The following is a 14,303-nucleotide window of genomic DNA, read 5'->3' as shown; positions in this document are numbered from 1 at the left end:
GTACAAATCCGGATCACCCACGCCCACCCCTTTTTTTGGTACCGCCCAAAAAAAAATGTAAACTATTTGCTCAACTGTACATCACTTTTCACAAAGATACGTATTTTTCCTGTACTTTAAAAACGCAATGTTTCTCGAAAAAAATATAATAAATATTGTTATTGCATTATGGATATCAAATGTTCGGGATTTTTCCAAACATTACAAATGTAATAGAAAAAGTTAAGAAAATACTCAAAATTTTCACAAAACTACGTATTTTCGAAAACAAAATCTAAGTTTTTAACAATATGGGTATCAAATGCACTGAATTTTTATACTTTTCGAAACTCATAAAAAAAATCCAGAACTCAAAATTTACACAAAACTACGCATTTTCGAAAAAGTACTCAAAATATCAGTTTTTACAATATGGGTAACAAATGATTGGGATTTTTCGAAATTTCTAAATCATGACACAAATTAAAAAAAAAGTTTAAATTTTCACAAAACTACGTATTTATTAATAAATACTTAAAATCTAAATTTTAACACTACGGGTAGCAAATGATCAGCATTTTTTTATACTTTTCAAATTTTAAAACAATCAAAATTTTCACAATTTTACGTATTGTTGAAAAAAAAATATTCAAAATATCAGTTTTACAATATAGGTATCAAACAATTAGAATTTTTCATACATTTCGAAGTCATTACAAAATTTTTTAAAAAATACTCAAAATTTTCACAAAACTACGTAATTTTTAAAAATATTCAAAATATCAGCTTTTACAATATAAGAATCAAATGATCAGGATTTTTGATTCATTTCGAAAGAAATAACCATTTATTAAAATACTCGAAATTTTCTCAAAACTACGTTTATTTAAAAATAATCAAAATTTCAGTTTTGTTTTTGATCGGAATTTTTAATACATTTTCAAAGCAACAGATTTTTTTTAAACTAAAAAATTTCACAAAACTTCTTATATTAGAAAAACAAAACCCTAAATGTCTGTTTTTAAACAATAAAAAAAATTGTTGAATGTTTCGTAATGTATAAAACAAACCTGATTATTTGATACGCGTATTTAAAAAACCTGAATTTTTTTAGTATTTTTTTTCGAAAATACGTGCATATTTCTGTGAAAATTTTGAGTATTTTCCATGTTTGATGTTGCGCCGAATAATCAAGATGCTGATTTTTTTAAATTCTTTTTACCGATCATTCGTGCGCAAGAGATGAGAGCCGTATTCCCTTCGGATTTTCCTCTTTATAAACGTTCTAAGATTTTCTTTTGATGATGATTCTTCCATCGCTGGCTCAGATACTTTGGTATTAGAAAGCGTAGATTGCGAGATAAAATGTTGGCGTCTTCGACAAAGTTGCTTAGATTGGCAAGCTCAACAATTTTCCTAAAAGACAAAAAACAATACAAAAATATTCTTGAATAGATTTGCAAAACCACCTTAGGCCGTTCCAATACTTAAAGGTTTTTATTGTACTTGTCCTTGTAAGTTGACGTCTAAGACCGTTTGTGACTCATTTCAGCCTTTCCAAGGTTTATGTCGCCTTCAAAATCTGTCCGAAAAGGCTAATCAACTGACAAAATTTTAAATTTATTTTCATGCAATATTATTTGTAGCATTTTGAGAAGCGTTTTAAAATATTTCATTGTGTATTTCAAATGTATCTTATAACCGATTTTTTCTGTACTTAGATATTTTTGAAATCAATGATTACAAAATCATCTGGACTGCTGTAAAATGCATTTTAAAACTAATTTTTCATCCAATCCGTTGCTTAACCTTTTTTTTAATCCGCTGATTTTTGGGATGGTTTCAAAATGGAAGGGAAGTTTTAGTTCAGTAATCATTGAATGTTTATCATTTTTTTATAGAATGTATCACAATTTAATTTTTTCCAAAATAACTAAAAAATACATTTTTTTCCAAAAAATCTTAACTCGGTGGAAGAATCTGCAAGGCTAAAAAGTTGCAAGTATTAGGGTACCAATACATTTTGCATAAATTTTTTTTTGGAAATAAAAAATTAAGGGTTTGGAAAATTGAGTTTTTGTGTAAAAAATAGTTGTTTCTCTTAATATCGGCAAGATCATTTCCGTGTACCTATTTTTTATGAAAAGTCCTCATCAATACTTAAAACTTTGCCTAAGACTTGATGTCTGATTGATCAAAAAAAAATTTCAAAGCTATAGATTTTCGAATATTCACGTATCATTTTTGTGTGGGCAGCTGCCAAAATTGTTTGGAGACTTGTATGAGTGAACCAATGACACAAAATGGCTTCTTTGGTCAAAGGAAAGGCCTCCACAAAAATTGAGCCAAGCTAAAAAAATCAAAAAATAAAAATGGTTGAAATCGGCTGAATTTGTAAAAAATTGCTCAAACAGATATTGAAATTTAATGCTTTTTAGTTCTCTTAAAATTTGGTCGATTTATAACTCATGTATAATTCTATGTACGGAATATGTTAAACTCTATTTATTTGAATTCTGGGAGATATCATAAGTAAAAATTAGGGCATTTTTTTAATATACCCGAGATGAAATTACAAATGTTAACGGTAGTCGGACATATACATGTTGGTCAGATCTGAACTGACCATGAAGGTGTTGTACAGTTGTAAATAGTCCAAATTAGTTTTAGCACACAATTTACACAGAATGCATTCGAAGGTCTCGTGGCGCAGGGGTAGCGGCTTCGGCTGCCGATCCCGATGATGCTATGAGACGCGGGTTCGATTCCCGCCTTATCCACTGAGCTTCTATCGGATGGTGAAGTAAAACGTCGGTCCCGGTTTCTCCTGTCTCGTCAGAGGCGCTGGAGCAGAAATCCCACGTTAGAGGAAGGCCATGCCCCGGGGGGCGTAGTGCCAATAGTTTCGTTTTCGTTTTTTTTTTTCGCATTCGAAGACACACACACACACACTCACATTTAGGGTTAGTTAATTGAATTTACTTATGAACTAAACACACAAAAAATAATTGCATGCAAATACCGAAGTTGCTCTACCACACGGTATCATCATCCTCGCTGATATCTCTCAGTTGGGAGATTCTGTATCTCCACCGTGTGAAGCAGAATTGGTAAAAAGTAGCCTAGACAGAAGATCAATTCGAGAACCACAAGCAGTACGAAATACATCTCGCAAGCACAAACGTCGCGTTCTTCTTGTTCTTTACATTGCCAAATCCAAATATACAAGTCGTGCAGTAACCAAATCGAGTTTGTTCTTAATCCGAAATCGTTCGACAATTTTAACTCAAATCGTGAAGATTCGCTGCGTAGTGATCTGTTCTCTAGTGCCGCTGAAACAAGTCCAGCGGACTGAGTGTGATCGTTAAGGTGATCGTGAAGCAACAACGACACTTTCACGGTGGAAGTGCGAGTGCCCATAGTGTACGGTGCTAAAGTGTTACCTGTCTCCGAGGTCTTCAGGTGCCACCAACGAAGGTGGGAAGCAAAACCTCCAACGTCCGGCACAAGTTCGAGCCCCGGCCTGAACATTTGGTCCTTCGAGCCGGATCGGAGGACGACGTCGAACCTGGGACCTGTAGTGCGGACGGATAGCGCTGTAGCGGTGTTGGTAAGTGGTCAATGGAACTTGACCACAAAAGGTGAGGCACTCGATCTAGTACTACTACCGTTGACGGGTTCCCACATTTGCACTAATTTGGCTGGTTGCAAATGGTGGATAAATTGCATGACAAAATCGCATGTTTGGCAAAGTGAAAGCATAAGGCAAAAGAGCTTAATTCTACGAATTAGCGACAAACGCAGCTCAAATTCTACGCGCTGTGCTCTTGATTCACTGAGAGAGGCACAGAGAGCGAAAAGTGGGCAAGTAAAGCATAAGTGGGCAAGTACTCAACGAATGCACTTACAGTGACGCAAACAAAAGTGGGCACGCCAAGTTTTGGTGGTTGGATAAATTTCAACCAAAAAAAAAAAAAAAAAAATCTGTCTCTAGGAGGAAACTCGAGACTTTGCGTTTGGGTGGTGGCGTTTAGCGGATTCGCGGATCGCGAAAAGGGCACACCACAGCTGGAAACACGTTTCGATTTGTGTCCCTTTCGGTCGTTTTCGTTCGCGTACGCGTAGAGTACCACGCACGCGCGACGGTAAGTGGTATTCCGCCGCAATCGTTTCGCGTTTCGTTTCGTTTGGTGAGTGAGTAGAGTGGAGTGTTGAGATGACAACCAAGGCAGATAAAAGGCTGGCTGATCTGCTGCAGAAGCGAGAGCGACTTGTGGCTACACGAGAGGTGGTTGAGAAATTTGTGGCTGCATACGATCACGAAAAGCATGCTATCCAAATACCGGTGCGACTAGAGACGTTGAACAGGACCTACAAGGAATTCCTTTCCGTGCAGTCAGAAATCGAGCAGCTGGACAAACCGGAAGCCTTCAAAGCACATCTAGCGGTGCGGTGCGAATTCGAGGATATTTTTTGTGAGGCCAAAGGTTTCCTGCTCTCCAAGGCGGATCACCACACAGCGCATGCGGATACTTCGTTGAACTCCAGCTTTACTCATTCACAAGGACTGTCAACATTCCATCACAGGCTGCCCAAGATTGATCTACCCAAGTTCAATGGAGACGAATCAAGATGGATTTCATTCCGAGACAACTTTGTTTCCATGATTCACATCAACGAGGACATCCCCGTAGTCAACAAGCTACAATACCTGCTACAATCGTTAGAGGATCCCGCCAGAAAACAATTCGAGACTGTTGAGATTCAAGCAGATAAGTACGCGCCGACCTGGGAGGAACTCTTAAAGAAGTACGACAACAAACGCTCGCTGAGAAAAACCCTATTCCGAAGACTGTACGAGTTGCCATCAATGGAAGGCGAATCAGCACAACATTTGAACACGTTGGTTGACGACTTCCAGCGACATGTCAAAGCCCTGGAGAAGCTTGGAGAGCCGATCAACCAGTGGGATACACCGCTCGTATTTATTCTCAGCGACAAACTGGATTACGCTACCCTACGTGCTTGGGAACAGGACTCAAGCAAGAAGGAGGTGGTGACCTACGAGGAGTTGATAGAGTTCCTGAACAACCACGTTCGCATGCTGAAGTCTTTCGCAAGTGACTTGCAGCACCGTCAAACCGGCAATGTCAAGGTGGCCGGCGCTAGTCAGAAGAAATCCCAATCAGTTAAGTTCATCGCAAACGCAGCCACATCGGAAACAAGGACGTACACACCGCAGTGTCCGTCATGCTCGAAGCAGCACCTGTTATACGAATGTCCAGCATTTACTAAGCTTGCAGTGATCCAGCGTCGCGAGCTGGTCACCCAACGAAGCCTGTGCTGGAATTGCTTCCGCCAAAATCACCAAGCGCGTGCCTGCAGATCGAAGTTCTCCTGCAGGATATGCCAAGCGAAGCACCACACGCTGCTTCACGACCCAGGTGCACCGGACCACACTCAAGACGCAGCTGTGGCTTCCAATTCCACAGCTCCTCAACACAACCCGCCTACAACCATTGGAACCTTTGGATTAGCAAATTCCTCTGAAACCAGCCTTCCAATCGTAGCGAAGCAAGATACGGTTCTTTTGGAAACAGTAAACCTTCTAATCACCGATCACCACGGGAGAGAACTCCTAGTCAGAGCGCTTCTAGATTCGGCATCGATGTCCAACTTCGTCTCGAACAACCTGGCGGACTTGCTCAACATTCGCAGAAAGAACGTGGATGTCACCGTAGCTGGACTAGGAGAATCTGCCAAGAAGATCGACCAACAAATCACCACCACAGTCAAGTCGCTAACAAGCCAATTCTCCACCACCCTCGATTTCTTGATCATGAAACCGCCCATGGTCAATCTCCCAAGAAGCGCAGTAGACATCGCTCATTGGAACATGCCCGATGTCCGACTAGCTGATCCTCACTTCCACAGGCCAGGTGCGATCGACATCCTGATTGGTGGAGAATTCTACCATGAACTTCACACCGGACAACGCAAGCCAATCGGTGACGGACTTCCGTTACTTGTCGAAACTCATTTCGGATGGACAGTAACTGGCAAGATTCCCACCAAGTCCGACGGAGCGTCCACGTTGTGCTGCTTCTCCACCACCGCTCGAACTTTACTAGTAGCTCCTCAACCCATTTTGGAGCTCGAAACTGCCAAACCAAACGCAAGCCATCCTACCAAACAAAGTTCCTCCACTCCCACTCAAACTCACAACGGAAGATACGTCGCATTTCTTCCTCGGTCGAAAAATCCGCAAGTCACCCACGGCAACTCCCGCGAGAGTGCCACGCATCGCGTTTCTACCCACGCAAGCCGCCGTAAAAAAGTCCCATCTACGAAACCCGCCAAGAAAGCTCGCCTCAGCCACATGCGTAAGGACAACAATACCAAGCCCCACTGTTGTTTCGGATACCCGCTCGCCAGCTCGTTCATGCAAGCAGATCTACGATCGTGCTTCGGTCAAACATCTTCAGCCGTCAACGGTACAGGAAACGAGATGATCGATCGGCAGACCGAAATGCGGCTGATCAACAAATCGCCAAAGCGCACATGCCGTGCCGTTCCGTCAAAATCGCTCACGTTCTTCAATCAACCACACCTCCGCAAGTTGGCCGAAGCTGAAAGCTGTCCGGTGCCAAGGCAGAAGAAGTTCTACAAGCAGCACGTCTACCAAGGAGAAGTATCAACCGCAGGAGAAGGCTTGCAGAAAGCCGAATTTGCAGAATCTTCAAAGATCGGTCGAGCTGTCCGAAACATGCTCAATGCGAAATTGGAATGTGAACAGATGATGCACGCGAGTCAAGTCAACCACCACCAAGAGCTGCAGAAACTCCAAAGACCGGTAGAACACTCCGAAACTGCTCGATGCGCATAAGGAATGCGAACTGGTGAGCACCGTTCCATTCACTCTAACCCAAACGTTCGGTCTACCGGGTCTTTGTTGTTTCAGATGATGCCACGTTATTCAAGCAGGTCGGTTCGTCAATAATGAACCACCCACGTCCTGAAGGAATGTCATCAATGGATCGTGTCATGGCGACACGAAGTCTTCCCGAACGTTGCCGAAGATAAGGAGAGAGGATAAGAGAGTTTTGAAACAGCCACGGCTGTCTCAAGGTGGCCGGAATGGTCAGATCTGAACTGACCATGAAGGTGTTGTACAGTTGTAAATAGTCCAAATTAGTTTTAGCACACAATTTACACAGAATGCATTCGAAGACACACACACACACACTCACATTTAGGGTTAGTTAATTGAATTTACTTATGAACTAAACACACAAAAAATAATTGCATGCAAATACCGAAGTTGCTCTACCACACGGTATCATCATCCTCGCTGATATCTCTCAGTTGGGAGATTCTGTATCTCCACCGTGTGAAGCAGAATTGGTAAAAAGTAGCCTAGACAGAAGATCAATTCGAGAACCACAAGCAGTACGAAATACATCTCGCAAGCACAAACGTCGCGTTCTTCTTGTTCTTTACATTGCCAAATCCAAATATACAAGTCGTGCAGTAACCAAATCGAGTTTGTTCTTAATCCGAAATCGTTCGACAATTTTAACTCAAATCGTGAAGATTCGCTGCGTAGTGATCTGTTCTCTAGTGCCGCTGAAACAAGTCCAGCGGACTGAGTGTGATCGTTAAGGTGATCGTGAAGCAACAACGACACTTTCACGGTGGAAGTGCGAGTGCCCATAGTGTACGGTGCTAAAGTGTTACCTGTCTCCGAGGTCTTCAGGTGCCACCAACGAAGGTGGGAAGCAAAACCTCCAACGTCCGGCACAAGTTCGAGCCCCGGCCTGAACACATGTGTCAAACGCATGCTGACCTGAAATCCCTTTGGCCAGTTGTTGCACTTACATCTCTTTTCAGGGTGTGCCTAGACAGCTCGTCAAGATTGAAACTTTTAAACTTGAAAAGTGACAACAATGCACAGAGTTTTTTTATTGAATATCTCAGGATTGAAATCGAATTTTGGGGATCTGTGAATGTCAATAGATGGAGCAATGAAAGCTGCACGAAATGGTGGTCTTAGTTCACCTTCTTAAGTTACACATCTTTTTACTGTGTATTTGAGTTGATTTTTTGCCACTTATCTAACTTCTGGATTAAGCTATTTTTTTAAGTTCAATTTTAGAGCAGGATTGAAGCCTTACCTTAGTAACGAAGGTAAAAACAGTACTAAGCAGTTCTCTAGGAATTCCATATTTTTTTATTTTAATTTTTGCATTTTTTAATACGGCTGAACCTTTTTTGATGCTTTCGAAATGCCCAAGAAGCCTTTATGCATCATCAGTTTGTCCATTTAATTTTGCATACAAATTTGGCAGCTCTCCAAAATGTTTTATGAAAATTAAAAAATCTGTATCTTTTGAAGATATTTTTTGATTGATTTGGTGTCTTGTTTGTTTGTTTGTTTGTTTGTTTGTTTATTAAACCAGTAGCGTAAGGTTTTCACCTTTTAAATTGCTACTTCCGTTCCGTTCCAGGTGTTGTTCGAGTACAATTTGATAACCTAAATTAATATAAAACTACATTGGTCACAATTTGAAAAAAAACTAGGGTTATAACGAACACGGTTAGTCCATTTGGGTAATGTCGTCCATTTAGTTGGCAGCACGTTTTTGTCTCGTCCCGGGTTGTTCCTTCCAGAGTAGTCCAAGTTCATCCGAGGGGATGGGGGTTTGCCCCTTATGCGACCTCGTCCAGGGGCCTCGGGTGCCCGGGGGGTTATCCCTATGCCACTCTTCGCGTAACTTGTGGTTAGGGGGGCCCCGGGTCACCCAAGCACCTCCGTGAACACTTCAGATGGCGTTTCAACCAGGCACCCCGGAGGAGCCGGAGGGTTGTCCCTATTCCACTCTTCCTTTAGCTTGTGGTTAGGGGGGCCCCGGGACCTCCGGGCGCGACAGTGGGAACACGCGTATACTACAGCTGCACTTGGTTCCAAAAAGCTAAGCAGCCCCTCTTAAAAGTTGCTTCCGACGTAGTTCGCTTCAGGTCTGCAGGCAGCATGTTCCAGTTTACCGCACCCCTAACGAACAGCGAACTCGCATAGGCCAACGTGTTGTTTCGTGGAAGAATCAGGTTTTGCTGGCGACGGCCTCGGAAGGGTACTAGTTTCTGGTACAAGAGTGGTGGAGAGCGCGTTGTGATCAGCTTCCATATGAAGAGGCAGGAACGGTGTGCAAATAGTTTATCCAGAGGACAGCCGACCAAGTTTTTCTGGAGATGACTTACACGGGAGTATCGATTTAGTCCGTAAACAAATCGTACACAGCTGTTCAACGCAACACGCAGTCTATCCATGGCTCCAGTGCTGGGGCTAACGTAGAGAAGGTCACCAAACAGGAAATGGGGTAGTAAAAGTGCTTTGAACAGTTTCAGTCGGGTTTCTACAGGCGCAGCTCTCGTAGAACTGTAGAGGGTACGTAGTCCTGCGTAGATTTTGCCACACTGCTGGTTGATAAGTTCGTCCCACTGAAGATCTGCTTGGAAAATGAAGCCTAGATTACTTGCCGATTCGGTCCATTCTATGCGCTCACCGTCAAGCTGGATACTTGGGAGCGAGCTGGTCGGAGCGGCGTTGCGTCGACCACCTTTTACAAACAACGCCTTGCTTTTTGCTTGATTGACCACTAACATATTTTGCTGGCACCATTGAAGAATACTGACGAGATCCTCATTCACCATTCTGACGAGCTCACGAGCGCAGGGGCCAGAGCGTCCGACGAACAGCTGCACGTCATCAGCATACATTTGTATAGAACAGTGTTTTAAAACCGTTGGTAGATCGTTTGCGTGACAGCAAAACAACAAAGGACCGATCACAGACCCTTGCGCAACACCTGATGAAACTTCGCCGATGTCAGAGCACTGATCGCCACAGAAAACGGTTTGAGTTCGTCCATCTAGATACGACGCCACCAGATTCACAGCAGGTCCGGAGAAGAAGAATTGAGTTTCTAACTTCGTGCAAAGCTTGCCATGGGGAATCGTATCGAACGCCTTAGAGAAGTCCAGCAGCAGCAAGACGGCAGACCCCCTCCTGTCTACGATAGCAGCTATTTCGTCGTACGATTTGGTGTCTTGGGCAAAGTTGTAGGTATGGATAAGGACTACACTGAAAATAATGATACATGGTAAAAAAATTGTGATTTTTGCCTTCCTCACCTCACTGAGGCAAGGCTATAAAATCACTCGAAAAATGAACTTCTTAAATACACCTCCTAGATATACCTTCACGTATACCTATCGACTTAGAATCAAATTCGAATGTCTGTGGGGATGTCTGTGGGGATGTGTGTAGACATGATTTTTTTTCCACACGATTATCTCAGAAGTGGCTGAACCGATTTTGGCCGGATCCGCCTTATTCTGTTCGTTTTGGGGTCCCCTAAGACCCTATTAAATTTTATTCTGTTTAGTTAAGTATTTAAAAAGTTATGCCAAGAAAAAGATTTTTGTAGATACAAAAAAGGGTGATTTTTTGCCTAACCTCAAAAGGCCGGGTCTTTTTGTTTACGTGCGAGAGTCGCGCCAGATGCGAAACACCCGGTTGCCACATTGCTTCAAATGAGAGTCTGCATGTTTTCTGGAACAGTCTGTATCAGGTATATATTTTTTTCACAAACTTATTTTCATTATTACTTTGTAAATGGATTAAGAAACCTTTTAATTTAATTCTTTATCACTAAAACATGATTTAATATATTTCAAAAGGGCCAATCATTCAATAATACGCCCTTATGAAATGTTAATCTTGATAAGAGAATTTTAAAAATATTGTTTTTGAAATCGGATCGGAAAATTTCACGAATGTTTCATATTTTAACATTGTAAATCGGACCATTAGTTGCTGAGATATCGACATTAGAAAATGGTGGGTTGTTTGTGTGAGACTTTGAAAACATCAATTTTCCTGTTTTTAAACATTTGCATGGCAATATCTCAACAATTAAAGTTCAAAAAGGCAAAATAATGAGAATTTTCTTAGCTTTCAAAAAAAGCTTTTTGCAAGAGTGGGCAAACATGCGCACTATTTAAAAAAATGAAAAACGGCGACTTTTTTCAACAAAGTTACCTAAAAATGGTCATAAATTGAAAACGGTGCACTTTATCAAAATTTCACTGAAGTGCTTTGCGACCAATATTTCGATTTTTGAAAAAAATCTGTATTGATTCAAAAATTAATACCACGATCAAAGATTTTTTGCACAACCTGGAAATTTCTGGAAAGTTGGCATTTGATGTCCCTGTAGTGTATCTAACTCTATTATGTTATTAGAGCCGGTCTACCAATGTGTCATGGTAAAACTGTCAGTCTGAGTAGTGCTACCAACATGGTCAAGGTCTATAAAAGGACCATGCGTTCACATGTCGTTCCCTTTCATCCACGGACCGTGGAGGTGCAGTCGTGTCTAACCTAACCTACAAGTAACAATAAAGTGGGCTTCTAAACCAACTGAGTTCTTCATTCGCGCAAGTCCAGAACACTTCAAGTTGGCGACGAGGTGCAACGGTAACGCGTGTAGTCGGAGCGAGTGCAAAAGATCACAAAGTTTAAGTTCGGTTGGTTAACACAAAGTGAGCATGTTGGTCAGATGTCACGTGGTCGAAGTGAGTCGAACATGGATGTTTTTAAGGTTAGTTCTGAAGAGTGATTTTGAAGCAGAATCAAATTGTGGAGGTGAGAGAGGTAAGCAGAGGTTATCAGAATGTATGGTGTGGAATCTGCCTCAGCTGCCCAGGTCAACGTCACGGTAAGGTCATCTTGATTTCCTGCTGCATGCTCGTGTTTGTAAGATCATCAATGTGCCCCCTTAGCTGACGTAAAAAGCATGTTTTTGGTGTCGGTAACGTTCGCAGTCGGTCTAAGGTTGAAGAACATAAAAGCACGTGTCAAAGGAAATCCTAACCTCCAACTCAGATTCCAGCAGTCAAGGTCATGTCAGTCGATTATGGCCGTCAAGTCGAGTCAGTCAGTCTTAAGTCTATTAGTCAGTGCAAATAGTCCATTAGTCAAGGTCGAACAGTGAATGAGTCACGCTAAGTGCATCACAACTGCCATGCAGTTAGACCAGTCGTCAGTTGATGAAGTCAAAGTCAATTGTCAGTGCGAGTTTGTCAAAATTCTTCATAGTCAGCTTCCTAAGCCGATGAATTAACTCGTGAAAGCCAAGCTTTCAATCAATTACGTAATTTTGAAGCAGTAAAGTCAGTCAGTAAGTCAGTGCGCACAGTAGAAGCAAAACAATTGTAAAGCCGGAAGGATGTAGTGTATCTAACTCTATTATGTTATTAGAGCCGGTCTACCAATGTGTCATGGTAATACTGTCAGTCTGAGTAGTGCTACCAACATGGTCAAGGTCTATAAAAGGACCATGCGTTCACATGTCGTTCCCTTTCATCCACGGACCGTGGAGGTGCAGTCGTGTCTAACCTAACCTACAAGTAACAATAAAGTGGGCTTCTAAACCAACTGAGTTCTTCATTCGCGCAAGTCCAGAACACTTCAGTCCCCTAAAACACACAAAAAAATATAAAAAATAATGCTTTTCTGTAAATCAAGTTTTAGTGACAAAAGGGAAATTAAAAATCACCAATTTTTTTTACCGTGTATCAGTTTTTCAGTGTAGTCCATATCCATACTTACAACTTTGCCGAAGACACCAAAGCGATCAAAAAAATCCTTCAAAAAGATACAGGTATTCGAATATTTATATATCATTTTCGTATGGACAGCTGCCAAATTTGAATGAAAAATTATATGGATAAACTAATGATGCAAAATAGCTTCCAAAAAAATGTCAGCCTGATTAAAAAGACAAAACAAAAGAAAGGCCGAAATCTGAGAGAATTGCTCTACAGGGTTTTTAACCATATGTTTGCACAATTTGCTAAAAGCACTCTAATGGTTTCAATGCATTTAACATTTTTAAATGAATAAAGTGTTAAACATATTTTTTTAATCTAGCACTTTAATAATTTCGAAGCGAAATCGTTACTAAAATGTTCCAAACTTGTTTCAAACAGAATCATTACTTTTGCAGTCTTCATTAAAAGTAATGGGTGTAAATCATTCAAAATAACTACGCCAGTACTTGCTTCAATCAACTCAAAATAATTATCAGTTCAATGCCACCTACCTACAAAAAAATAAAATTAAATCGCTGTTTTTATCTTAAAATCAAAATAATTTAATTTTTACACTAAACGATTACTTTAGTCATCAGTTCTGTATTAAGAGAGGAATTATTTAGAAGTGGTGCCTCCACCGAAGCATGTTGTTAACCGAGTGTAGCGAATCCACAAGTTATAGTGGGATGCACTTTTTTGAGAAGAAAAAATATAACCCACGTGATGACAGAGATGCATCTCCACCATTGCATCATTAATGCTACCAGCTGTCGAGGACACTTCAATTAAAAAAGGTATATGTGTCAGTCATATGTGTCTGTTTGTGGGTTGATTAAAACTAAAAAGGTGCTTTTTCTCTGCTCTTCTGGAAAACCCATGTTGGTCGGATAAAAACAACATTTCCACTTAAGATTTGTTATACTCTGAAACATGCAATGGCACCACGTGCGACCATCATTTGTTGATTGCGGGTGACATTTTCAACAATTTTTCGTTTAATTGGCCAACAAAACCAACTCGTGCAATTATCTAGCTTTGAAAGATTGAAAATTGACCGACCGTACACAGGTGTGACCGCGCAGGGGTTGCCACTGAAAGTGCGAAGATTTGTTTTATATAGTGTTTTTCTTCAAACTGATTTAAACATAAGATTGCATGTAAGCTGAGTTATGATTTAATTAAATAACAAACTTACAAATTTTCCGTTCCCATGTTTCCTCCGTTTTCCAAGAGTTGGAAAGTTCATTTCGTACCTCCCAAACTTAGCAAGAAACGTATGAAAGTGAGCTCTCTCTCTTTTTCCTTAAATGAGAGCAGTCATTTGACTGCGAACTGTGCTGAAATTGTGTGGTTTGGAAATTTATGGCAAACCACCACACATCACAGTGCGCTCCGAGCAGAGTGTTTGCCACCAGTCGGGTTGGCTTTTTGTTTGCTTCAAAGTTCTGGCGAAAGCCAACCAAAAGTTCTGAAATGAGTCTTTGATTATACCATACGTATTTGTGTATGTGTATGTGTGTGTGTGAGCATTTCATGTGAATGGAGAAGAAGTGTTCCACACTCTGGACAGTTCCAATGAGAGCGGTAATTTGGAAAACTCGGTCTGTGGTGGACGTTGTCCAGGAGTGCTGTTCAAATTGATTTTCCAACGAAGGTAAACCCCACTT

The 14,303-nt window shown here is 41.1% G+C and overlaps 1 protein-coding gene across 1 annotated transcript; it reads left to right on the top strand.

Moving 5' to 3' along the window:
- Positions 1 to 4,195: 4,195 nt before the first annotated feature.
- LOC120419103 (uncharacterized) lies at positions 4,196 to 6,865 on the top strand. Its single transcript, XM_039581695.1, has one exon. The coding sequence runs from the start codon at positions 4,196 to 4,198 to the stop codon at positions 6,863 to 6,865; it is 2,670 nt and encodes an 889-aa protein (XP_039437629.1).
- The last annotated feature ends 7,438 nt before the right edge of the window (positions 6,866 to 14,303 follow it).

This window comes from Culex pipiens, chromosome 3 (assembly GCF_016801865.2).
Source record: "Culex pipiens pallens isolate TS chromosome 3, TS_CPP_V2, whole genome shotgun sequence".
NCBI lineage: Eukaryota > Metazoa > Arthropoda > Insecta > Diptera > Culicidae > Culex > Culex pipiens.
The sequence above is the reverse complement of the archived record's forward strand: the minus strand, read 5'-3'. Positions and strand labels throughout refer to the sequence as shown.

Bases quoted from the DNA above. Each gene is read 5' to 3' on its own strand.
- LOC120419103 (XM_039581695.1), top strand. From the start codon at position 4,196: ATGACAACCAAGGCAGATAAAAGGCTGGCTGATCTGCTGCAGAAGCGA.